At 36.0% G+C, this 24,985-nt stretch overlaps 1 protein-coding gene across 1 annotated transcript; it reads right to left on the reverse strand.

Moving 5' to 3' along the window:
* Positions 1-21,727: 21,727 nt before the first annotated feature.
* LOC128266021 (uncharacterized) lies at positions 21,728-23,134 on the reverse strand. Its single transcript, XM_053002289.1, has 3 exons — positions 22,801-23,134; positions 22,603-22,738; positions 21,728-22,217 (listed from the first exon to the last, which is right to left on the reverse strand). The coding sequence occupies exons 1-3, from the start codon at positions 22,835-22,837 to the stop codon at positions 22,070-22,072; spliced, it is 321 nt and encodes a 106-aa protein (XP_052858249.1). The 5' UTR covers positions 22,838-23,134; the 3' UTR covers positions 21,728-22,069.
* Positions 23,135-24,985: the final 1,851 nt, after the last annotated feature.

A 24,985-nucleotide genomic window follows, 5' to 3' on the forward strand; every position in this document is an offset into this window, starting at 1 on the left:
GACGGATTATAAAAAATGTTGCTGAATATTCCCGTCACATAACAAAATTATGTAAGAAAGATGTAAAATTCGAACTGAATGCCAAAACGCCTTCGAACATCTTAATTCAGCATTAATAAACACAACTCTGTTACAATACCCAAATTTTAGCAAAGAATTTTGCATAATTACAGATTCTAGCAAAGATGCTTGTGGAGCAGTCCTAACACAAAACAAATGTGGACTACAGCTACCATTTACATTTACAGCTTTCATTTACAAAAGGTGAAAGCAACAAGAACAAGAACTAGCAGCTATTCATTGGGCAATAGACACTTCTTCGTCAAAACAGACCACAGATCACGTACCTACTTATATTCAATGGTAAACCCCAGATCCCAATTAACACGAATGAGACTTGAATTAGAGGAATATAATTTTAAGGTAGTGTAGTATGCACACATATTGAATACCCACTGTACCAAGAGTACTTAAAGGGTACACACTGTAACACTTTGTTGCAGTGTTTACATAATCAAACATGCCCCGGTCATAAACCCAACTGTCCGAAATATGAACCGATCGCTATACCTTGGACTACACACCGAAAGTGCTAGCGTCGGCAAGTGTGAGAGGCAATCCGCCCCTTACACCAATGCGGGAAATTGGTAAATAGGATGCAAATATAAATTCTGAGTCAGTAGAGTGCGAGTAACGGGCAAACGCGGAGGCCAGAAAAACAAAATAAATAAAAGAATTGCTCACATTAAGTGGCTATTAACCACAATTACGCCGTTCACATGGGCAACAACAAAAAAATTAACTGCTGAGCTTGATTTTTTAAAAGAATGCCTCCAGCTACGTAAACCAAATACCGCAACTCACTCGAATAATATTAAAGTTATAAATGGAAAAATAATTAATAAACCACCATCTCCAAAGCCTTTGCGTGTAGCGGCGAAGGTAAACAGTTTCACGGAAAAAGATGCATACCCTCTTCCCCAGATAACGGGAATTTTAAGTCGTTTGCCTAAGGCGGAATTCATATCCAGCCTGGACCTTAAGGATGCCTATTGGCAGGTTCCTTTGGAGGTTTCATCGCGAGACAAAACGGCTTTCACTGTCCCTGGTAGACCGCTCTACCAGTTTAAGGTTATGCCTTTTGGGCTGTGCAATGCCACTAGTACAATGTCCCGTTTAATGGACAAGGTTGTGCCAGCTCATCTCAGAAACGAGGTGTTCATTTACCTTATTTATTGGTAGTTTCTTCCAGCTTTGAGAGACATCTTGAAGTTCTCAGAGAGATCGCGCTGCAGGTAAAGCGTGCAGGTTTGACGATCAATATTGGCAAAAGTCAATTCTGTATGCTTCGGGTGCGATATCTAGGTCATATAATCGGCGATGGTGGAATACGCACCGACCCCGAAAAGGTGGCCGCAATTGCTAAGTTTCCTTTACCAAAGACTTTACGCAGTCTACTAAGTTTTATGGGTTTGTGTGGGTGGTATCGTAAGTTTGTTTCCAATTTCGCTTCACTCTCAGCTCCTTTAACAGACTTAATGACCACAAAACAAAGGTTTAGTTTAACCGACGAGGCCATAAAAGCTTTCGAAGGCTTAAAACTTTCACTCAGCAAGGCTCCAGTCTTATGCAGCCCCAACTTTGCAAAGCCTTTCGCAATACATTGCGACGCTAGTAAAACGGGGATAGGAGCAGTACTAGTACAGCTGTCGGAAGAAGGAGACGAACGGCCTGTGGCTTTCTTTTCTAAGAAGCTGAACAAAGCTCAGCGTAATTACACTGTTACCCAGCAAGAATGTCTAGCGGCGATAGCAGCTCTCAAGAATTTTAGGGCGTATGTGGAGGGACATAAGTTTAAAATCATAACCGATCATGCCTCATTGAAGTGGCTAATGTCTAATCACGACCTAAATTCACGATGGGCTTTAGCTTTACAAAGATATGATTTTACAATTGAACATCGAAAGGGTTCTTTGAATATCGTTCCCGACTCACTTTCCCGTGTTAACGAAGACGTGGTAGCCGCTATAGACATACGCGAAGGATTTTTAGTGGACATGAACTCAGAGCGATACTATTTTTGGCCTGGCCTTTTTCCAGATGTAAAGGCTTATATAAATACCTGCGAAGTGTGCAAAACCACTAAAGCTCCGAATTGTGTATTGCGACCGCCATTAGGAAAAGCGCCAGAAAGTCATCGATTTTTCCAACGGTTGTTCTTAGATTTCCTTGGACCTTATCCCAGACCATTTTTCAAAATATGTCTTTCTCAAACCCGTGAAGAAAATAGATACATGTGCAGTTATAAAATATCTAGAAGGGGAGTTGTTTATGGCATATGGGACTCCTGAAACAGTGGTGTCCGACAACGGCTCACAATTTTGCTCTCACGCTTTTGAGAAATTAGTGCACCAATACGGCATTACGCATACGCTGACGGCCGTTCATTCGCCTCAGGCTAATGCGTCCGAGCGCGTTACAGAATTTCCGCTATTAGAGCTTATCTTCGACCTGATTAGAAGGACTGGGACGAGTATCTCAACAGAATATGTTGCGCTTTGAGATCGTCCGTTCATGCTAGTTTGGGAACCTCTCCTTACTACATGGTCTTCGGACAACACATGATTACATCCGGTGGTACATATTCTTTGTTAAGGAAATTAAATTTACTAGATGATCTTTCTTTGAAATTCAATCGTCCGGATTCATTTGAAATAGTTCGAGATAAAGCTTGCAAGTTAATGCAGGAAAAGCACGATATAAACGAGAAGCGATATAATCTTCGCTCTAGAGTTGTGTCTTTTGAAGAAGGGCAAGAGATTTACCGTCGAAATTTTAAACAAAGCTGTTTTCAAACTGGCTACAACGCAAAATTCGGTCCTTCCTTTGTGAAAGCGAGGGTTCAAAGAAAGTTAGGAAACTCTTATTACGAATTGGAAGACTTACAGGGTCGAATTATAGGTACCTATCATGCAAAAGATATTCGACAATAACGTGTCTTCAGTCGGTATCTGTCTAGTGAACCCTTGCCATATTTTCCGGGGGGGCTTTGTAGCGGCGCCTGAAGACCGTTTGTTTGTTTTGGCTTGAAAACTGGCGATTATTTTTGTATTTAGCGACCTTTGGAGAGTAGCCAGATGCCTAGCCAAATTTAGTGTCGGAAATTAGTGTTTAGCAAAAAAAATACTAATTAGTATTTTTGCGGCTGATGCCAGATAGTTCTGCAATCAGCTGTTGCTGAGAAGCTTGTCATAAGCCGAAATGGCGGATTTTTCAGCTGTCAGAAATTTATAGAAAAGGCCGCAACCGACCCCGATTGATTTTTGAACTTCCTTCTTAATTAAACCGGCGTGGCAGTCAGACGTGTGCAATCGGCAAAGTGGGGAAAAAATATATACACGCGGTATTTCGAAGTGCTCGCAAAGTGATTTTTCCCGCGAATAATTCAAGCAAAGAAGTTGTGTGGGGTTTTCGCAAAGTATTTTTCAAGTGCTGAATTTTCAATTTCTTTTAAAAGGCTAAAATTTTACGTTACCTGATACGGCCGCCACAGCCGCCACGGCAAACAAGCACGAGCGCATGTGCAAGGGGCCCAGTTAACTTTCGCCGACGTTCCGGAGAGCACCCACATCAGCCAGCAATTGAATCTGTCCTGTGGAGCACCTACGCTGCCCAGCGATTCGGAGTCGCCCTGAGGAGCACCTGCATTTGCCAGTGATCAGCAGTTGAAGCAGGGAGCACCCCCAAATTTTATTCAGTGATTAGCAGTCGCAGCAGTTGAAACAGTGAACTCTCGTTAAATTTAACGAGGAATTACCTCGGTTAAATAAGCATTATAGGCTAAGGAAAAATAAAATGTCCAATTAGATCGGCCCTAACCCAAATTCAAATTTAAAAAAAAAAAGAAAAAAACATGTAAAATCTACGCTTGGGCTCGATCTTAACCTCATTTGTAACCTAAAAAAAAAAATATCCAGCTTGCGAAAAATGTTCACGTGCATATCAGCCAATCAGCTACACTGGGAGAAATTCCTAACCATGTGTTAACGTAAATCAAGAAAATATATTAAAAGAATGCGATTGAATATTGAAGTGACTATAATTTGTTATGAAAAAAAAATTAATTTAATTAAATAATTAATAAGATTTAAATTAAGTTATGATTCATCTAGTGCGCGGTTAATTTACGGTTCCTATCTCCCTGCAAAAGTTTTCTTAAATTCGTTTTTATTCGAAAAAAAATTTATTACAAAATTTTTTTGAGTGCACATATAATAATATAATATATATTATATTATATTATTTATTATATACAATAATTATATAAAATAATAACCATGTCAAAGCAGAAATGCCTTGATTTCTTTTCCAGCCTACCTACGTCGGAAGATCGATCGTCCGCCGAGGAACCAGCTGTGTGAGTTGTTTTACCTTTATTTCAAATTATTTGAAAATTAAAATATTAGTGCCAATTAAATTCTCATAAACAAAAAAAAAAAATATATATATATCAATGCCGAAGATTTAAAAAAGCCATTACTTCTAAAATTAACTATGAAAAAAAAAAAATTTAATTTTAAATAAAATTAAAAGTAATTAACTAGCGAACCACTGATGAATTAAGAATGAGTATTAATAATCATGAAAAAACAAATTATTTAATTTCCTTGAACATATAATTATTTATTTTTACTATTGTTACTATACATATGTACTTTACATTAATAATTATATACACCTGTGAAGCCCAGTATTTACCCATGAGGTTTAACGCGTATTATATTTTATCTTTTCTCGCCGAAATTGTTTCTCTCTTCCGTAAATTATCTAAGAAAGATAAAAAATGTTACTTGCAATTGAATTAAAAATTATAATGGAAGCTTAATGAACTAACTAACTGAACTCAGCTGATGTCTCTGCGGTCGTAGGGTATAAAAGGGATCACCAGAGTTATGCTCTAGCGGCAGATGGTCATGGGTAGGGTGGGCAGTATGCGAGCCAAATTACATCTATGGCGACGCAAACAACAAATTTCTCTCTCTTTCTTTTACACTGTCCCCTTTCATTAATATCTCAAAACTCTTCTTTTCTAAATTTATCCATCTTTTCTTTCCGGTTAAGTATCTAGCTTTTGATATTGTCGCATGCACGCTCAATTCTAATTTTATTAATAGTAATACGTAGACAGTGTCAAGATCTGTACGAGCAAAACCTCTACTTTGCACTTTAGTCGAACGTTACACGCTACAGTCGAAGAAACCTTACGTCTGCCCGAACGACTGCCCTGGACCACTGGACACCGCAGCATAAAAATACACATGCATAAGAAGACCTGTGCGAAGACCGGCACCGGCCCCGCCTGAGCTCATAGGCTCGGGACAACTGCAGCAGAGAATTCAACAAGAGCGAGAGGCACACCGCCCCTTGCGCCTTCGAAGGAGCGTCAGCGAAGCCAAGCCGGCGACGACCAGCTGACGCGGGGAACACCGAACAAAAAAAAAACATTTTATTACCATTTGCACTGCGTTGCATAGTTTTTTTTAATTGCACTGCGATGCATATTTTTTTAATAATATAATATAATTTTGTAAAACTGAGCGGACTCTTTCTTAGAAGTATGGCCCGTAAAGCCATACGAAAAATTAGGTAGAACATGTAAACACAAAATTACTCATCTCAAAAATTAAGAAGAAAAAATTAAATTCAAAACAAAAATATCTATTCAAAAAAAAAAAACAATTTTATCATATTATTTCCATGACCCTATATACATGGCACATTAATTATAATTTGAGAAACACACCAGTTATAATTGGAATAAATTATAAAACACCCAAAATGGGTTAAGTAGACTCAACGGCAAACATTGAAAATAAGATCGAATGAATATATAGGACGAACACTAGATTTCGTCGCTTACAAAAAGCCTTAGTATTGAATGGGAGGAATTATTTACCCATATATATATTATTTAAGCCAAAAAAGGCCAATACAACAAGAGGACAACGTGGAGGATAAGCCTATCGAGGTACTTTTCGTGGTAGAGGAGGCCGTGGTAACTACATCGGTCACTACCAATACCAAAACAATGGAAATAACCGATACAACGGATATAATCAAAGTTATAGTAACCGGACCAACAACTATAATAATAGAGGTCGTGGCAATTACAGAGGTAACAACCGTGGCGGGCCCAATAACCGTAACTACAACAATAATAACAATGCAAACAGAAATAATAATAATAATAATAATAATAATAATAATAATAATAATAATAATATAATAATAATAATAATAATAATAATAATAATAATAATAATATAATAATAATAATGATAATAATAATAATAATAATAATAATAATAATAATAATAATAATAATATAATAATAATAATAATATAATAATAATAATAATAATAATAATAATAATAATAATATAATAATAATAATAATAATAATAATAATAATAATAATAATAATGATAATGTTAATAATAATAATAATAATAATAATAATAATAATAATAATAATAATAAAAATAATAATAATAATAACAATAATAATAACAATAATAATAATGTCCGAACTGTACAAGCTACAACGGAAAACTCGTAAACACTCTTAAGATAGAAACAAACGTAAAGCAAACGGTTCATACAATCAATCTTAATTTCAATCTTTTCGTTACACTCCTGAATGAACAAATTAAGAAATTATATATATTATTAGTTGATACTGGTGCACATATTTCACTAATAAAAAAATTCAGATTCACTTAACGTAGATCACACAAATATTATTCAAATATCAGGTGTTGGTGAAGGAACAACCAACTCTTTTCAAACAAAGAAATCCAAACTCTCGGAATATAACGTCATTATCCACGAGCAATGGCTCCTATCGTTTCACGCGATTATCTTATGGCTTAAAAAAGCACCAAATTCTTTCCAAATAATGATGACAATTGCATTTTCAGGTATAGAACCTTCACAGGCTTTCATTTATATGGATGACCTAATTGACATCGGTTGTTCAGAAAAGCATATGATTAAAAACCTCACAAAAGTTTTTGATTTATGCAGGAAACACAACCTTAAATTGCACCCAGAAAAGTTCAAATTTTTCAGACACAAATTGACCTTCCTTGGGCATAAGTGTATTGACAAAGGTATTGTGCCAGACAACAAGAAATATGAGGTCATAGAAAAATACCCAGTCCCAACGGACGCAGATAGCGCTAGAAGATTGCATTCTGCAATTATTACAGAAGATTCATCACAATTTTTTTTGATTTTTCACGACAAATACCGCGATTATGCAAAAAGAATGTAAATTCAAAAAGCCTTCGAGTACCTAAAAATAGAACTGACGAAACCAACATTATTACAGTATCCCGACATTAATAAAGAATTTTGCATAACAACGGATGCAAGTAAACAAGCATGAGGAGCCGTTTTGACACAATAACATAATAGAACGGATCTACCAGTAGCTTACGCATCACGTTCATTCACAAAAGGAGAAAGAATTAGCAGCCATACATTGGGCAATTAAACACTTTAGACCTTATATATACGGAAAACACTTCACAGTAAGAACAGACCACAGACCACTAACCTATCTATTTTCAATGACTAACCCAAATTCAAAACTAACCAGAATGAGACCCTTTGACTAGCACTGAAACGACAAAAATGTCTTTCGACAGGATAAAGTTGGATACGATCAGTCCACTACATACTTTAATCTGCAATTAAACAAAATTTCTTGTAGCAATACCAATACCAAATAAAAGTAGCAAAAGCTATATTTGAAGATTTTATTTTGAAGTACGGTCCAATGAAGACGTTCATGACGGATATGAAAACAGAATATATAAAAATTCAATAATAGAAGAATTATGCAAAAATTTGAATATCAAAAACATAACTTCTACCGCTATCATCAGACTGTAGGTTCCGCAGAACATTTTATGAGTTCATCCGATCATACACTTATTAATTTATTTGATTTATAGTTAACAATGAACTGCTAGCTTACACATATATGCTAAAAATATATATAACTTAAAACTAACTAAATATTATATGATTCAAGAAAGCATAAATGTTAAATGATATCCGATTAATAGAATTTTCGAAAGATATTGCAGGGTATACTGCATTATAATTGGAACAAAGCACCCGAAAGGGCTCATGAAGGGCAAAGTTGGATCTACAAATTGGCAAGTGAATAGGTCGAAAAGTACGAGTAAATCTTGAGGGAACTGCGATGTTAATATAGCTTAGGAGGAGGCCAGAATTCACCTCACCTATGAGAAGCTTATGCAAAGAAATTACTCCGCTGCACATTCTACGATGTTTTAAAGACTTTAGATCAATTAACATTAACCTTGAAGAGTAAGGTGGCAAACGCCGCACCGGGTCCCAATTCAGCTGTCGGAGAGCAAATAATAAAAATTGCTTTTGGACTGACTCGATTAATTTTTGTTGATCAATGTATTGAGGGCTCCAAACACATGAGCAGTATTCCAAAATGGGGCGAACCATGGAAATGTAAAGAGTCTTTGTTGTAAACGGGTCGTCAAACTCCTTGGCCCAACGTTTTTTGAAGGCTAAAGCACCCTTAGCTTTACCAATGATGACAGAAATATGGTTTTTGAAACATAACTTGCTATCAAATAGGACACCAAGATCAGTTACTTGCGCAATACGTTCTAAAGTAGAGTTTCCAAGATGGTAAGAGTGTATGTGGGCTGTAGTCCGGTAAAAGGACATACATTTGCATTTAGTGTGATTAAGAAGCAACAAATTGTTGGAACACCATAATTGTAATTGATCAATGTCCGACTGTAGGCGAAGGTATGACATTTGGTCAGAGAATGATAGGCAAATTTTTACATCGTCCGCATACATTAGAGTAGAGGCAAATGACACTACTTTTTTAAGATCATTAATAAACAGAACGAAAAGTAGTGGCCCCAGATGACTACCTTGGGGGACACCAGAAAAAGCATTTACGACGGAGGAAAGTTGATTATTGAAGAGAACGCGTTGAGTTCTGTTTGAAAGATAGGCAGAAATCCAGTTAAGTAAATTAGGTGGAAAACCAAGAAGAGATAGTTTATGAAGGAGAAGGCTATGGCTTACTGAATCAAATGCCTTGCTGAAGTCAGTAAAAATAACGTCAGTTTGGCATTTATTTAGGAAACTACGGTGGATGAGAGTAGAAAATTCGAGAAGATTAGTAGTGGTCGACCGTTGTTTTACAAAGCCATGCTGTGCGGGAGAGATGATGGAGGCACACATATGTTGAAGTTGACAAGTGACCAGCTGTTCAAAAAGCTTAGGTATGGCAGAAAGTTTGGCTATACCACCATAATTTTCGACATCGGACCTTGAGCCTTTTTTATGAATTGGAATAATAAAAGATTCATTCCAAATTCTCGGGAACTCTGAAGATAATAAAGATAAGTTTAATAGAAAAGTGATTGGACAAGACAGAGCTTCGGCACAGTTTCTTAGAACACAGCTGGGGATGTTATCAGGGCCCGCGGAATAGGACGTTTCCAGCGACAGAAGTGCTTTAAGAACATCGCTAACTTCAAATCGAGGAACAAAAATATTATTGATGCAGGGCAGATCATATGGGTAGGGAGTGGAAAAGTCATAGGATTGAAGAGAGTAGGTTGACTGAAAAAAGTTTGCAAAAAGATTAGAAATGTCTAAAGATGATGATTCATTTCGGTTGTGTAAATACATAGTTGAAGGATACGCATTTGATTTTCTTTTGGAGTTTTCAAAGGAGTAAAAAATTTTCGGATCATTACGAATGTTATCTCTACATTGAGCGATGTAGCATTCATAACAAAGTTTAGAGGCATTAAAGAACAGGACGCGGCTCGTGACATAATAGATTTTCCAAAGATATTGCAGGATATACTGCATTATAAGGGCTCATGAAGGGCAAAGTTGGATCTACGAATTGGCAAGTGAATAGGGAGAAAAGTACGAGTAAATTTTGAGAGAACAGCGATGTTAATATAGCTAAGCAGGAGGACAGAATTCACATCACCTATGAGAAGCTTGTGCAAAATAATTACTCCGCTGCACGTTCTACGATGTTTTAAATACTTTAAATTAGTATTAACCTTAAAGAGTAAAGTGGCAAACGCCTTACCGGGTCCCAATTCAGCTGTCGAAGAGCAAATAATAAAAATTGCTTCTGGACTGACTCGATTAATTTTTGTTGATCAATATATTGAGGGCTCCAAACACATGCGCAGTATTCCAAAATAGGGCGAACCGTGCAAATGTAAAGAGTCTTTGTTTTATATACATTCAAATATTTAAATTTTTAATTTAACAATGGCGTTTTCTCTGGGTGTACTTACAGGGTCTGCTTCAGGCGTTTAATATCTTTTTTTATAGTGATCCCCGCGATATTTGCTCCTTCAGCAACTGGATTTGCTCCTGCCGCCTCACCTCCCTGTTTGAATTTCAGGGTCGCGAAGAGGTTGCGCGACTTCTCCTCCTTCGAAGCTAGCTCGATGTTCACCTGCAAATGGAAAGGGGGTAAGCATGGGCAGGGCTATTAATTCCCGGCCGCGGGACCTGACTGATCAGCGTGTCTTTCTCGCCAACTTGACAGTTTCTTTTGTCCAGTTTGGATCGGTTCTCCTGCTCGGTCTTCTGCAGGCTGTTTATCAAGTGGTTCCGAGCGGTGAACATCTGCTGATCGAGATCGATCTTCTCCCGCAATTTGGTCATCTCTTTGTCTAACCGACCCTCGACTTGAGATTGGGTCTCCGATTCGATGGACTTGATATTTAATGCTTATTTTATTTTACTGGAAGCTGGAAAAAAATTTAAAAAGGTATTTTTCAAAGTCCGATATAAAAGCACCTTATCTGCATCATAGCATTTCTATATTTTTCAATGTGCTTCTTCTTCCAAATACACATTTCCTATGAGTACAAAAGAATAATGCCATTGGCCAACAATTATTAACATAATCTTGACTGGGAAAATAATTGGTGAAGAAAAAGTTCGCTTTATTGCCATTACTCACTAAATTAGTTTGGGAACTAACAATCCCTCTTCACAAAATTGAGTATCTGCTATTTGACATGTTTTAAGTAATAGCAAGCTGGCGAACTTTTCCCATATAACATACGTAAGTGGAAACCTAACACCCAGAGAAAAATCTTTTTAAGTCCAAATATTTTCACTTTTGGATTAAATATTTTGGTAATGATTTAGCCCCGAGGGGTGTTGTGTTTAAATCAAAGCATCTCACACTTTAATTTTTATTTAAAAAAAAAATTTAAGTCAACAATTTTCCTGTTGGATAAGCCAAACGTGAATAATGACATTATCAAGTTTTTAGTTTATTTTAAGTAAGCTTTTATTTTTAAACATTCAAATATTTTAATTTTTAATTTTACTATCGGGTTTTCTCTGGGTGAACTTACAGGGTCTGCTTCAGGCGTTTAATCTCTTCTTGCATAGTGACAATCCGCACTTCTTGCTCTTTTAGCGCCATAGATCTCCGCGCTATTTGCTCCTTCAGCAACTGGATGACATGCTCCTGCCGCCTCACCTCCCTCTGCTTTAATTACAGGATCACGAAGAGTTTGCGCGACTCCTCCTTCGAGGCCAGCTCGTTGTTCACCTGCAAAGAGAAAGTGGGTAAGCATGGGCAGGGCTATTAATTCCCGGCCGCGGGACCTGACTGATCAGCATGTTTTTCTCGCCAACTTGATTGGGATTGGAACTGCGGGGTATCGGTATAATAATATATGTGTGTTAGTGTGTGTATGAGCCTACTACACTATTTAATAGTTTGACAGTTCAGAACTACGCTTTTAATTTTATTAAAATCAACTCAATACTTGAGCTTCAAATCATCATAGATTCAATGGTTTTAAACATATAAAGAAGAATATTTAATATCCTTTCTTCGTTTTAAATTAATTAAAACATACTTTTCTTATACAGATTTAAAAAAAATGTACCCTAAAGTTAAGAAAATAGTGAATTTTATCATTTTTATACCCTTGCAGAGGGTATTATAATTTCAGTCAGAAGTTTGCAACGCAGTGAAGGAGACGTTTCCGACCCTATAAAGTATATATATTCTTGATCAGCATCACTAGTAGAGTCGATCTAGTCATTTCCGTCTGTCCGACCGTTTCGACGCAAACTAGTCTCTCAGTTTTAAAGCTTACTACTTGAAACTTTCCCAAAAGTTGTTTTTCTATTACAGGTAGTACACAAGACGGAACGCGCCGGATCGGAAGACTATAACATAAAGCACCCATAGAAACAATCGGAAAAATAAATGAAAAAAAATAATAACTTTGCTGTTTTTTTAATTTTTTTTTTTAGTTTTTCGACATATATTAATGGTTAAATATTTCAGACTTACGGCTAAAATTTCATCAAAATCGGTCGACTTTAACATAAAGCTACCATAGAAACAATACAACTATTAAAATAAAATTTGTAAAAATTTAACTATTTTGTTTTGTAATATTTTTTAGATATTCTTTTTGACTATTTAATAGTATGACAGTTCAGAACTACGCTTTTAATTTTATTAAAATCAAGTCAAAAAATTGAGCTGCAAATCATCATAGCTGCAATGCTTTTAAACACATACGCCAGTCAATTATAATTTTAATGTTGTCAAGAATATTAAATTTCCTTTCTTTGTTTTAAACATAAATTAAAATATACTATTCTTATACAGCGCTTAAAAAAATTTACCCTAAAGTTAAGAAAAAGTGAATTTTATCATTTTTGAACTTTATCATTTAGAACTTTAAAAATTTATATTTTTTATACTTTCTTATCACTTTCTTTTATTTATTTCCTAACGATTTTATGACTTTTTTTATTGAAATTAAATCTCAATATGATCAACATTGTAATTTTTTCAATTTTGTTGAAATTGAAATTACATTTCTTAATGTAAATTTTTTCAGCGTTTTAAACAAATTTACCATTAAGTTAAATAGTTTAATAGTTTCTGCTTTGTATCATTTTTTTTAACTTAAATACATAATAGATTTATGTTTTAAACATTTTTCACAAAATATAACCCCACTTGCAAATTATCACTTTCATACATTTTTTTAAACAATTTTATGACTAAATTTTATCAAAATTTAATCTCAATATGATCAATTAATTTTTTAAAAATTAATTTTTTTTTTAATTAAATGAAGTAAGAGTATATGGAAAATGTTTAGCATTCACAAGTACCGCGTTAAAATGATTCACCCCTACTCACCCAAGAAGGGCCAATGGGTGCGGGCTTTTCAATTTTTCCCTTGGACCTCAGCTTTGAGACCTTATTACCTATCAAAGAAATGAGAGGTCCATTAGCAAAACCTCAATACCGAAATTCAAATTTTACCACGAACTGGAGCCGACATGATGTTATTTTGCTGTAGAAAAAGTGTTGAAATTGTAACCGATTAAATTTTGATCAACAAAACGAAAAAAAATAAAATAAAAATTTGGTCTTTATGATTCAAGACATAAGAGGTATAAAAATAATGGGAGTATGAAATCAAATGAGCACTATCAAAAAATGCGAAGCTTTGGATAAAACGGAAGGCCTGCAAAATGGGGGGCGAAATTAGAACGTGGTTTCGCTCTCTGATGCACATCGTCTGTGGGCAAAATTTGCATTCAGTTGCTGTTCGTGCGCTTTCCGAGTAAGTTCTCAGTTCTAAGTTCGATCTGCCTAATGGGGTTTTAGATAATATTTGGTACAAGATCCGTCAGTATTAGGGACTACGAGTACCCATCTTTAGACAGTCGGCGCTTTTTAATTAAATCTAATCAGTGACGTAACCAGTCTGTATAGTACATATGTACAAACAAGCCGCCGATGAAGATACTTGGTCTCATGAGCAAGGTTGCCAAAATTCCAAAGATGTACAAGATGGAAGTTATCGAATCTATGGTGGTTATTATAATCACGTCTCTGAAAATATTAAAGCTAATAAATCAGACATTTAAATGCTACTTGAGTTTGGCTTTAGGAAATACACAAATCTATGCCAGGCACCTAGCAATGAAACAGCGCGGATCAAAATGACTAACATCACGTAGGGAAACAGGGCCAGAATATAAGAAGGAACTAAATTTTGAGAATAGAGTATTGCCATAGTTAGAAACGGAGCACAACCTCTATTAATTTCAGATTTCGAATATGAATATATAAATAGGTACAATCTAGATTTTTCTCCATTAATAGTTTTAAGTACCATTCCAGGTGTACAAGTAAGATAAGTCATAAACGATAATGAAATACTTGACCTTGTTGACCTTGACTCCTCCTGCATCGGAATATATGGGGAGTTTCACAACAGTTTGCTGCATCGTTATGTTTTCACATCGACTTAGTCTCTCACGCCACAACCAACCTTAGGAACCGCATTGATTTTAAATCAAGTTCCTAATGTCTTGTCAATCATGCCCGGTCAGTAAAAGCAGGCCAAGTAGTGTTGGCTATAGCCCTCATTAAAATAAAACGACGCATTAGCGCTTCCTAGAGCGCATATATTTTTTCATCGTACACTGCGTTGCACAATTTTTTTTTATTTTGCACTGCGATACATATTTTTTTTATAGTATATAAAAAATAATGTTAAAATTGAGCGACATTAAAGTTGCCCATTTAGCGTGTAGCCTGAAAACCATGCAAAAACTAGGCAGATTTCTGTGTAAAATTTCTTTTTCCCAATTCCATAAAAAAAAATTCTGGAAAATTAAAAAGCAAATTAACTACACACAACACGTAAGCCCTTATATACACAATTCTGAAAAAACACCCAAAATGGGTCTAGTAGATGTAAAACCGCTAACGTAATCAATAAATTGAATCAAAAAATATCGATACCGATTTAACAAACATCTTATTATCAATAATTGTTTTCATTATGAGCGGATTCATTTTGTATAAAGCCTATATGTACCACAACAAGTGCATATCAGAAAGGGCTGTTAACCGAAGCCAGGCTAACGATCTTGGTAAGATATAAATTAATAAACCGCGAACAATTGTTATAAAAATAATATATAAAAAAAATAAAAAGAACAAAATGTTATAAAAAAAAAAAAAAAAAAATTTGACCTTACTTTGAATTATTATTATTGAAAATGAAATAAAAATAATTAAAAATTAAAAATGAATACACGGGATTGCATTATAATTACTATCGATAAGGTACCAAATTTTGAGAATAGAGTATTAGCCACAGTTACAAGACAGATCAGTCATAAACGATAATGAAATGCTTGAAAGAAATCTTTTAATGATGGTTTCAAAGAAATAATTCTTATTCCATTTTAAAATGGAATGGATGAGTTTATACAAGAAGTTAAATAATTTAAAAAGTGTACAGTACAGCAAATTATGGTAAATAAGCATGCTGAAATATATGTAAGCCATACCAGAGAGACCGGATAGACAAAGCCCATTGGTCTCAAGTATCTAGGTTCTTGATCTTAACTTAATACTTACAAAACAAAGGTACAATTTAACTATTTTTGTACCAACTACAATATATTAAATACTCCATTGACAGTAGAAACTAGAGACGATCCAGAATTATCAGGTTCGCCAGCACTTGAGCCGGCTGAGACAGATGACCCCGTCTATACAGGTCCCGAAATAGAGAAAAAAGATATTAATAACCTCACCATTCCCGCCGTCCTTATTCAATCTGAATTATCAGATCAGGACTTAACAGACTCCGATACAAACGATAGCCTTATAAAAGAAAAACCGACCACAATGGCCGATGAAACCATTGGCCAAAGGCCATACATAAGAGAAGTATCGAATGCCATCCCCGAGTTCAGCAGGCAAAAGTTACACCATTGACATTCCCGCCGTACTTATTCAATCTGAATTATCAGATCAGGACTTAACAGACTCCGATACAAACGATAGCCTTATAAAAGAAAAACCGAGCACAATGGCCGATGAAACCATTGGCCAAAGGGCATACATAAGAGAAGTATCGAATGCCATGATGAAGGCCTATCGGCCGAACACGCTGACAAATTCAGCACAAAGGAAGCCATCACCACAATGGTTAAAAATTGGGAGTATGGCCGCCATAAAACAATATTGGAAGCAGGCAATCTTGCATTCAGTTGCTGTTCGTGCGCTTTCCGAGTAAGTTCTCAGTTTTAAGTTCGATCTGCCTAATGGGGTTTTAGATAATATTTGGTACAAGATCCGTCAGTATTAGGGACTACGAGTACCCATCTTTAGACAGTCGGCGCTTTTTAATTAAATCTAATCAGTGACGTAACCAGTCTGTATAGTACATATGTACAAACAAGCCGCCGATGAAGATACTTGGTCTCATGAGCAAGGTTGCCAAAATTCCAAAGATGTACAAGATGGAAGTTATCGAATCTATGGTGGTTATTATAATCACGTCTCTGAAAATATTAAAGCTAATAAATCAGACATTTAAATGCTACTTGAGTTTGGCTTTAGGAAATACACAAATCTATGCCAGGCACCTAGCAATGAAACAGCGCGGATCAAAATGACTAACATCACGTAGGGAAACAGGGCCAGAATATAAGAAGCTTTGCCTGAGCTCCTTATTGTAAGAGAAACAATACCAGATCCCAGTTGGGAGTTTCAAGACCATTGTCCTCCAAAGTTTCGGGTTCCCTGAGTACTGTTTGTTTGTATAGGATGGGAGTTTTATCACTTTTGAACTTTGTCATAAACGATAATGAAATGCTTGAAAGAAATCTTTTAATGATGGTTTCAAAGAAATAATTCTTATTCCATTTTAAAATGGAATGGATGAGTTTATACAAGAAGTTAAATAATTTAAAAAGTGTACAGTACAGCAAATTATGGTAAATAAGCATGCTGAAATATATGTAAGCCGCTTGAACACAGCGCGTATACTAATACATGACCAGAGAGACCGGATAGACAAAGCCCATTGGTCTCAAGTATCTAGGTTCTTGATCTTAACTTAATACTTACAAAACAAAGGTACAATTTAACTATTTTTGTACCAACTACAATATATTAAATACTCCATTGACAGTAGAAACTAGAGACGATCCAGAATTATCAGGTTCGCCAGCACTTGAGCCGGCTGAGACAGATGACCCCGTCTATACAGGTCCCGAAATAGAGAAAAAAGATATTAATAACCTCACCATTCCCGCCGTCCTAATTCAATCTGAATTATCAGATCAGGACTTAACAGACTCCGATACAAACGATAGCCTTATAAAAGAAAAACCGACCACAATGGCCGATGAAACCATTGGCCAAAGGCCATACATAAGAGAAGTATCGAATGCCATCCCCGAGTTCTGCAGGCAAAAGTTACACCATTGACATTCCCGCCGTACTTATTCAATCTGAATTATCAGATCAGGACTTAACAGACTCCGATACAAACGATAGCCTTATAAAAGAAAAACCGAGCACAATGGCCGATGAAACCATTGGCCAAAGGGCATACATAAGAGAAGTATCGAATGCCATCCCCGAGTTCAGCAGGCAAAAGTTACACCTTCAATGATTCATAACAGCTTTCAAGTTTGTTAACCTTACAAAAGGCATATTCGAAGTTTTGGCTGTAGAAGTCAATAAATCTATAATAATAGGATCGACATTATACAGAGTTCAAAACGAAACAACGATATATGCCATAATCAAAAAACTGCAAGACACTATACCCGGCAAAACATCCGACGTAGTTAAAACCAAAATGGCAAAAAAAAATCCAGAAAGGCAAACAGCAGAATAGACAACCTACGAATGCTCCTTGAAGCTTCGTATATTGATGAAGGCCTATCGGCCGAACACGCTGACAAATTCAGCACAAAGGAAGCCATCACCACAATGGTTAAAAATTGGGAGTATGGCCGCCATAAAACAATATTGGAAGCAGGCAATCTTGCATTCAGTTGCTGTTCGTGCGCTTTCCGAGTAAGTTCTCAGTTTTAAGTTCGATCTGCCTAATGGGGTTTTAGATAATATTTGGTACAAGATCCGTCAGTATTAGGGACTACGAGTACCCATCTTTAGACAGTCGGCGCTTTTTAATTAAATCTAATCAGTGACGTAACCAGTCTGTATAGTACATATGTACAAACAAGCCGCCGATGAAGATACTTGGTCTCATGAGCAAGGTTGCCAAACTTCCAAAGATGTACAAGATGGAAGTTATCGAATCTATGGTGGTTATTATAATCACGTCTCTGAAAATATTAAAGCTAATAAATCAGACATTTAAATGCTACTTGAGTTTGGCTTTAGGAAATACACAAATCTATGCCAGGCACCTAGCAATGAAACAGCGCGGATCAAAATGACTAACATCACGTAGGGAAACAGGGCCAGAATATAAGAAGCTTTGCCTGAGCTCCTTATTGTAAGAGAAACAATACCAGATCCCAGTTGGGAGTTTCAAGACCATTGTCCTCCAAAGTTTCGGGTTCCCTGAGTACTGTTTGTTTGTATAGGATGGGAGTTTTATCACTTTTGAACTTTGTTAGTTAAAAAAATTGATCTTATCTATGTTTTCTTATCACTTGTATTTTGTACAAACTATTTTATGACTTTATTTTATAGAAATTATATCAACATAGAAATATTTCCAATTTTGTTAAATTTGAATCGAATTCTATTAAAGTTAACTTTTCCTAATGTAAGTTTTTTTCAACGCTTTACACAAATTTACCATTAAGTTGAATAATTTGTGATTTGTATCATTTTTATACTGCAACGCAGTGAAGGAGACATTTCTGACCCTATAAAGTATATATATTCTTGATCAGTATCACGAGGCGAGTCGATCTAGCCATGTCCGTCTGTCCGTCTGTCAGTCTGTCCGTCTGTCCGTCTGTCCGTCCGTTTCTACGCAAACTAGTCTCTCAGTTTTTTTTCTATCTTATCTAGATCGTGTGCTCTACTTAAATACTCTTCTTTAAACATTTATTGCGCAATTTGTATATTTTGGTAACAATATTTGCACTCAAGATGACAATGATTATTATTAAGAGTATATGTACCCAATATAGGTCAATAAAGCTATCTGAATGAAACTCTCCCAAAAGTTGTCTTTCTATTGCAGTTAGTATATAAGTCGGAACGAGCCAGATTGGATGACTATAGCATATAGCTCCCATAGGAACAATCGAAAAAATAAATATAATAAAATATAACTTTGCTGTATTTAAATTTTTTTTTAGTTCTTCGACATATAGAAATGGTTAAATAATATAGAACTACGGTTTAAATTTCATCAAAATCGGACGACTATATCATATAGCTCCCATAGGAACAATCGGAAAAAAAATACAAAAAAAAAATATAACTTTGCTGATTTTTATTCTTATTTCGTTCTTCGACATATAGTAATGGTTAAATAATTCAGAATTACGGTTTAAATTTCATAAAAATCGGACGCCTATAGCATATAGCTCCCATAGGAACAATACAAATATTAAAAAAAAAATTCTGAAAATTTAACTATTTTGTTTTGTAATATTTTTTAGAAATTCTTTTTGACTATTTAATAGTTTGACAGTTCAGAACTACGCTTTTAATATTATTAAAATCAAGTCAAAAAATTGAGCTGAAAATCATCATAGCTTCAATGGTTTTAAAAATATACGCCTGTCAATTATAATTTTAATGTTTTCAAGAAAATTTAATTTCCTTTCTTTGTTTTAAATTAATTAAAATATACTTTTCTAATACAGATTTAAAAAAAAATTTACCCTAAAGTTAAGAAAACAGTGAATTTTATCATTTTTTGAATTTTATCATTTAGAACTTTAAAAATCTATAGTTTCTTATACTTTCTTATCACTTTCTTTTATTTATTTCCTAACGATTTTATGACTTTTTTTTATTGAAATTAAATCTCAATATGATCAACATAGTAATTTTTACAATTTTGTTGAAATTGGAATTCTTTTAAGGCTAACATATCTTAATTTAAATTTTTTTCAGCGTTTCAGCGTTAAATAATTTGTGATTTTTATAATTTTTTTAACTTAAATACGTTAATAGATTTATATTTTAAACATTTTTAACAAAATATAACCCCAGTCTCAAATTATCACTTTCATAAATTTTTTTCAAACAATTTTATGAATAATTATACCTTTGCAGAGGGTATTATAATTTCAGCCAAAAGTTTGCAACGCAGTGAAGGAGACATCTCCGATCCTATAAAGTATATATATTCTTGATCAGCATCACTAGGAGAGTCGATCTAGCCAAGTCCGTCTGTTCGTCCGTCTGTCCGTCTTTCTACTGTAATAATTAGTTTTAAATCTTTTTAGTCTTTTTAAATACGTCGGCTTAGACTGAACTTTATTAATTGAATGTCTCTTGACTTAAAAATAAAGTTGGCTTGGCTTACAATTCATATAGCTGCCCGAGCAGCGCCGCGGCCAACGCTTTGTATCTAATAAATATTTTAATGAATACGTAAGTGTATATAGGCGTCGCAAGCAGCGGCCGCGCATGAGAGAGAGAGAGTGTTATGCTCACATGGTAACCGAATGGTCGGCCGCGCATGCAGACATGCCGGCTCAGCATTTAGGATGTGCATAACATTGTTGTGTGGGTCGAATTACTCTGCACTGGAAGTGCTGGGAATATTTGGACACAGGCAAATGCCACAATGTTGCAGTGATATAAGCGGTACAGAGTGTACCCGATATGTGAGCATACTACATCTCCCTCCTTTTGAAAAATAACGTAATCTATGGAGTTATTTTGTTAATTATTTTGTTAAGTATATATATATGTATGTTTATAAAAATTAGCAAATTAGAAATAGCTTTTTTTTTTAAAAATTAATTGATGTTCGTCGATATTTCCTGGTTATCCAGTACTCAAAATAAATTCTACGAAATTATAATATGAATTTTAAAATCTACGGGCACGTGAATGACGACGGGGACTGAATGATGGCTGATGCTGCAATAGTTGGTGCTGCAGTGGCTCAAAGAATCTTCCATTCGGTCGAGACACGTCCTGACCTCCGGTCATGTCATTACTAATGCGAGTATCCTCTCGATCGTGACGGCCCCTGCTCCTGTTGGCATGAACATCGCCAGCTGGCACAACTTCAAAAAATTGTTGAAAATTGTTGCCAATAAGAATATTGACATAATCTTGACTGGGAAAATATTACAATCCTTTAGATTGGTGAAGAAAATTTTCCAAATACTCATTTCTTATGGTTACAAAAGAATAATGCCATTGTCCAACAATTATTAACATAATCTTAACTGGGAAAATATTCAAATTTTAGATATAATTCGTGAAGAATGAGTTCGCTTCATTGCCATTACTCAGTAAATTAGTTTGGAAACTAACACTCCCTCTTAATAGCAAACTGGCGCACTTTTCCCGTATAACATACGTAAGTGGAAACCTAACACCCAGAGAAAAATCTTTTTAAGTCCAAATATTTTCACTTTGGATTAAATATTGTCGGTAATGATTTAGCCCCGAGGGGTGTTGTGTTTAAATCAAAGTATCTCACACTTAAATTTTTTTTTCAACAATTTTCCTGTTGGATAAGCCAAACGTGAATAATGACATTATCAAGTTTTTAGTTTATTTTAAGTAAGCTTTTATTTTTAAACATTCAAATATTTTAATTTTTAATTTTACTATGGGGTTTTCTCTGGGTGAACTTACAGGGTCTGCTTCAGGCGTTTAATCTCTTCTTGCATAGTGACAATCCGCACTGCTTGCTCTTTTAGCACCATAGCTTTTGGATGACATGCTCCCGCCGCCTCACCTCCCCCTGCTTGAAATTCAGGATCCCGAAGAGTTTGCGCGACTCCTCCTCCTTCGAGGCCAGCTCGTTGTTCACCTGCAAAGAGAAAGGGGGGTAAGCATGGGCAGGGCTATTAATTCCCGGCCGCGGGACCTGACTGATTAGCGCGTCTTTCTCGCCAACTTGACAGTTTATTTTGTCCAGTTTGGATCGGTTCTCCTTCTCGTTCTTCTGCAGGCTGTTTATCAAGTGGTTCCGATCGGTATCTGCTGATCGAGATCGATCTTCTCCCGCAATTTGGTCATCTCTTTGTTAAACCGATCCTCGACTTGAGATTGGGTCTCCGATTCGTTGGATTTGATATTTAATGCCACTTTTAGTTCATTAGAATTACTTATTTTAGATGTGAAAACGTTAAATTTTATTTTGTTATTATTCAATCGACTAATTTCGGAATTCATGTATTATAATTTAAAACATTTTATATATTTATATAAAATCAAGTAGAAGCCATTTTAAATCCAAAATTTTTAACAACAATACATTTTTAATTTTAAATCGAGCAATTCGTATAAATGTTGTACTAACAGCCCAATAATTTTTGAGAGCTGCAAATAACGTTTGGTTAAAAATTAAGATTGCTCTTAATATTACGATATTTCACAGATTAGTTAAGTTCTTAAAGTATGCGGGAAAAAAAATTGAGTGCTTACTTTTGGACATGTTAAATAATAGGAACGAGATATAAGAGAATCAATAGCATTTGCTATATACTCACGCAGATTCTTGGGCAATCAGTGCAGATCGTCGGCGTGAACAACGATTTTGCACTTCTCGTTCACCACCACGGCCACAAACTTGTAGACTTCTTGAAGCTTCTTGAACTCCGAGTGCAAGTTCTCCAGCTTCTTGTGCTGCATCTCCAAGCCTCGCACCTTGTTCAATCAAATCGGGAATTGAGTCAGCAGCTACTCACCAGCTTCCGTCGTTGACTTAGCTTTTGGGCGCGGCATACATTTAGTCCGCTTGACAGAGTCCTTGTCCACTTCAGGTTTACGTTCATGATCGCCCACTGTATTCTCGGAGGCTAGAAGCAAGGGCAAGGAACACGCAATGGCACTGGTTACTGCCTTCAAGGGAGTGTCCCGAACTGGGGAAGTGTTTCTCTTCGGGTCACCCGCAAGCCTGCAGATAGGTATGCGACTGGTCGGGATTGATCTGGGTCTGCGGATGGTCAAGATGCGACTGGGACTGGTATTGCGACTGGTGGGTTTGGAGCCACGATTAAAGGCTTTGCCTCGGGTGGAAGTAAGAGCTTATGGAAAATGTTTAGCATTCACAAGTACCACGTTAAAATGATTCACCCCTACTCACCAAGAAGGACCAATGGGTGCGGGCTTTTCAACTTTTCCCTTGGACCTCAGCTTTGAGGCCTAATTACCTATCAAAGAAATCAGAGGTCCATTAGCCATACCTCAATAGCGAAATTCAAATCTTATCACGAACTGGAGCCGACATGATGCTATTTTGCTGTAGAAAAAGTGTTGAAATTGTAACCGATTATATTTTGGTCAACAAAACGAAAAAAATATAAAAAAAAAATTTTGGCCTGTATGATTCAGGATGTAAGAGGTACACAAATATTTCTTCTGGACTGCTTCGACTTTTGAAGTATACTGAATGATAAGGCGAAGCCCACTATAAATATAACTTTTACCACTGTACCCGGTGTTTTCCAGGCTACTTTGCTTAGGATGGGAGTATAAAAACAAATGAGCACTATCAAAAACTGCGAAGCTTTGGATAAAACGGAAGGCATTTCGCTCTCTGATGCACATCGTCTGTGGGCAAAATTTGCATTCAGTTGCTGATCGTGCGCTTTCCGAGTAAGTTCTCAGTTCTAAGTTCAATCTGCCTAATGGGGTTTTAGATAATATTTGGTACAAGATCCGTCAATATTAGGGACTACGAGTACCCAGCTTTAGACAGTCGGCACTTTTTTAATTAAATCTAATCAGTGACGTAGACAGTCTGTATAGTACATATGTACAAACAAGCCGCCCATTTAGATACTTGGTCTCATGAGCCAGGTTGCCGAAATTCCAAAGATTGTACAGCCAGCCAAGATGGAAGTTATCGAATCTATGGTAATGATTATAATCACGTTTCTGAAAATATAACAATAAATATAAAGCTAATAAATCAGACATTTAAATGCTATTTAAGTAGCTTACTTGTGCACAATCTTGTTGAATTCATTGAAAGAGGCGTACATGAACAGGGTGCCAAAGCAATCGGCCAACGAGAAGAACATTTGGGTGATGGCCGTATATCAAAAATGTTGAATCAGCACCTGCGACCATTGTGGCTTTAGGAAATACACAATTCCATGCCAGGCTCCTGGCAATGTAACAGCCTGGATCAAAAGGACTAAAAAATCACATAGGGAAACAAGGCCAAAGTATAAGAAGCTTTGCCTGAGCTCCTAGTGCCATTAGACAAAATTGTTCCGATGATAACCCAAATGGCTAAGAGAAACAATACCAGATCCTAGCTAGGAGTTCCTAGACCATTGTCCTCCAAAGTTTCTGGTTCCCGGTGTTTTCCAGGCTATTTTGCTTAGGATGGGAGTAATGAAACTAGAGAGAACTATCAACAAATGCCAAGCTTTGGATGAAACGGAAGGCCTGCAAAGTAGAACGTGGTTTCGCTCTCTGATGCACATCGTCTGAGGGGAAAATTTGAATTCAGTTGCTGTTCGTGCGCTTTCCGAGTAAGTTATCAGTTCTAAGTTCGATCTGCCTAATGGGGTTTAAGATAATATTTGGTACAAGACCCGTCGATATTAGGGAATACGAGTACCAAATGGGCCTTACAATGCCAGTGTAGTACTAAAGAGAACACCTAAATGTGCTTTTGATGATTTAATCTATGGGATTTGTTTTTAATGCTTTAGACAGTCGGCGCTTTTTAATTAAATTTAAGCAGTGACGTAGAAAGTGTGTATGGTACATATGTACATGAACATACTTTAACTTGGCAATCGCCTCCGAGTATGAAATGAATGCCAGCTCCACCCCTAACCACCTGCAAAATGTCCGAGGTACTGGTGTCAGGAGCCAGGTAGCCAAAATTCCAAAGATTATACAGCCAGCCAGATG

The sequence above is a fragment of the Drosophila gunungcola genome, unplaced genomic scaffold (assembly GCF_025200985.1).
Source record: "Drosophila gunungcola strain Sukarami unplaced genomic scaffold, Dgunungcola_SK_2 000228F, whole genome shotgun sequence".
NCBI lineage: Eukaryota > Metazoa > Arthropoda > Insecta > Diptera > Drosophilidae > Drosophila > Drosophila gunungcola.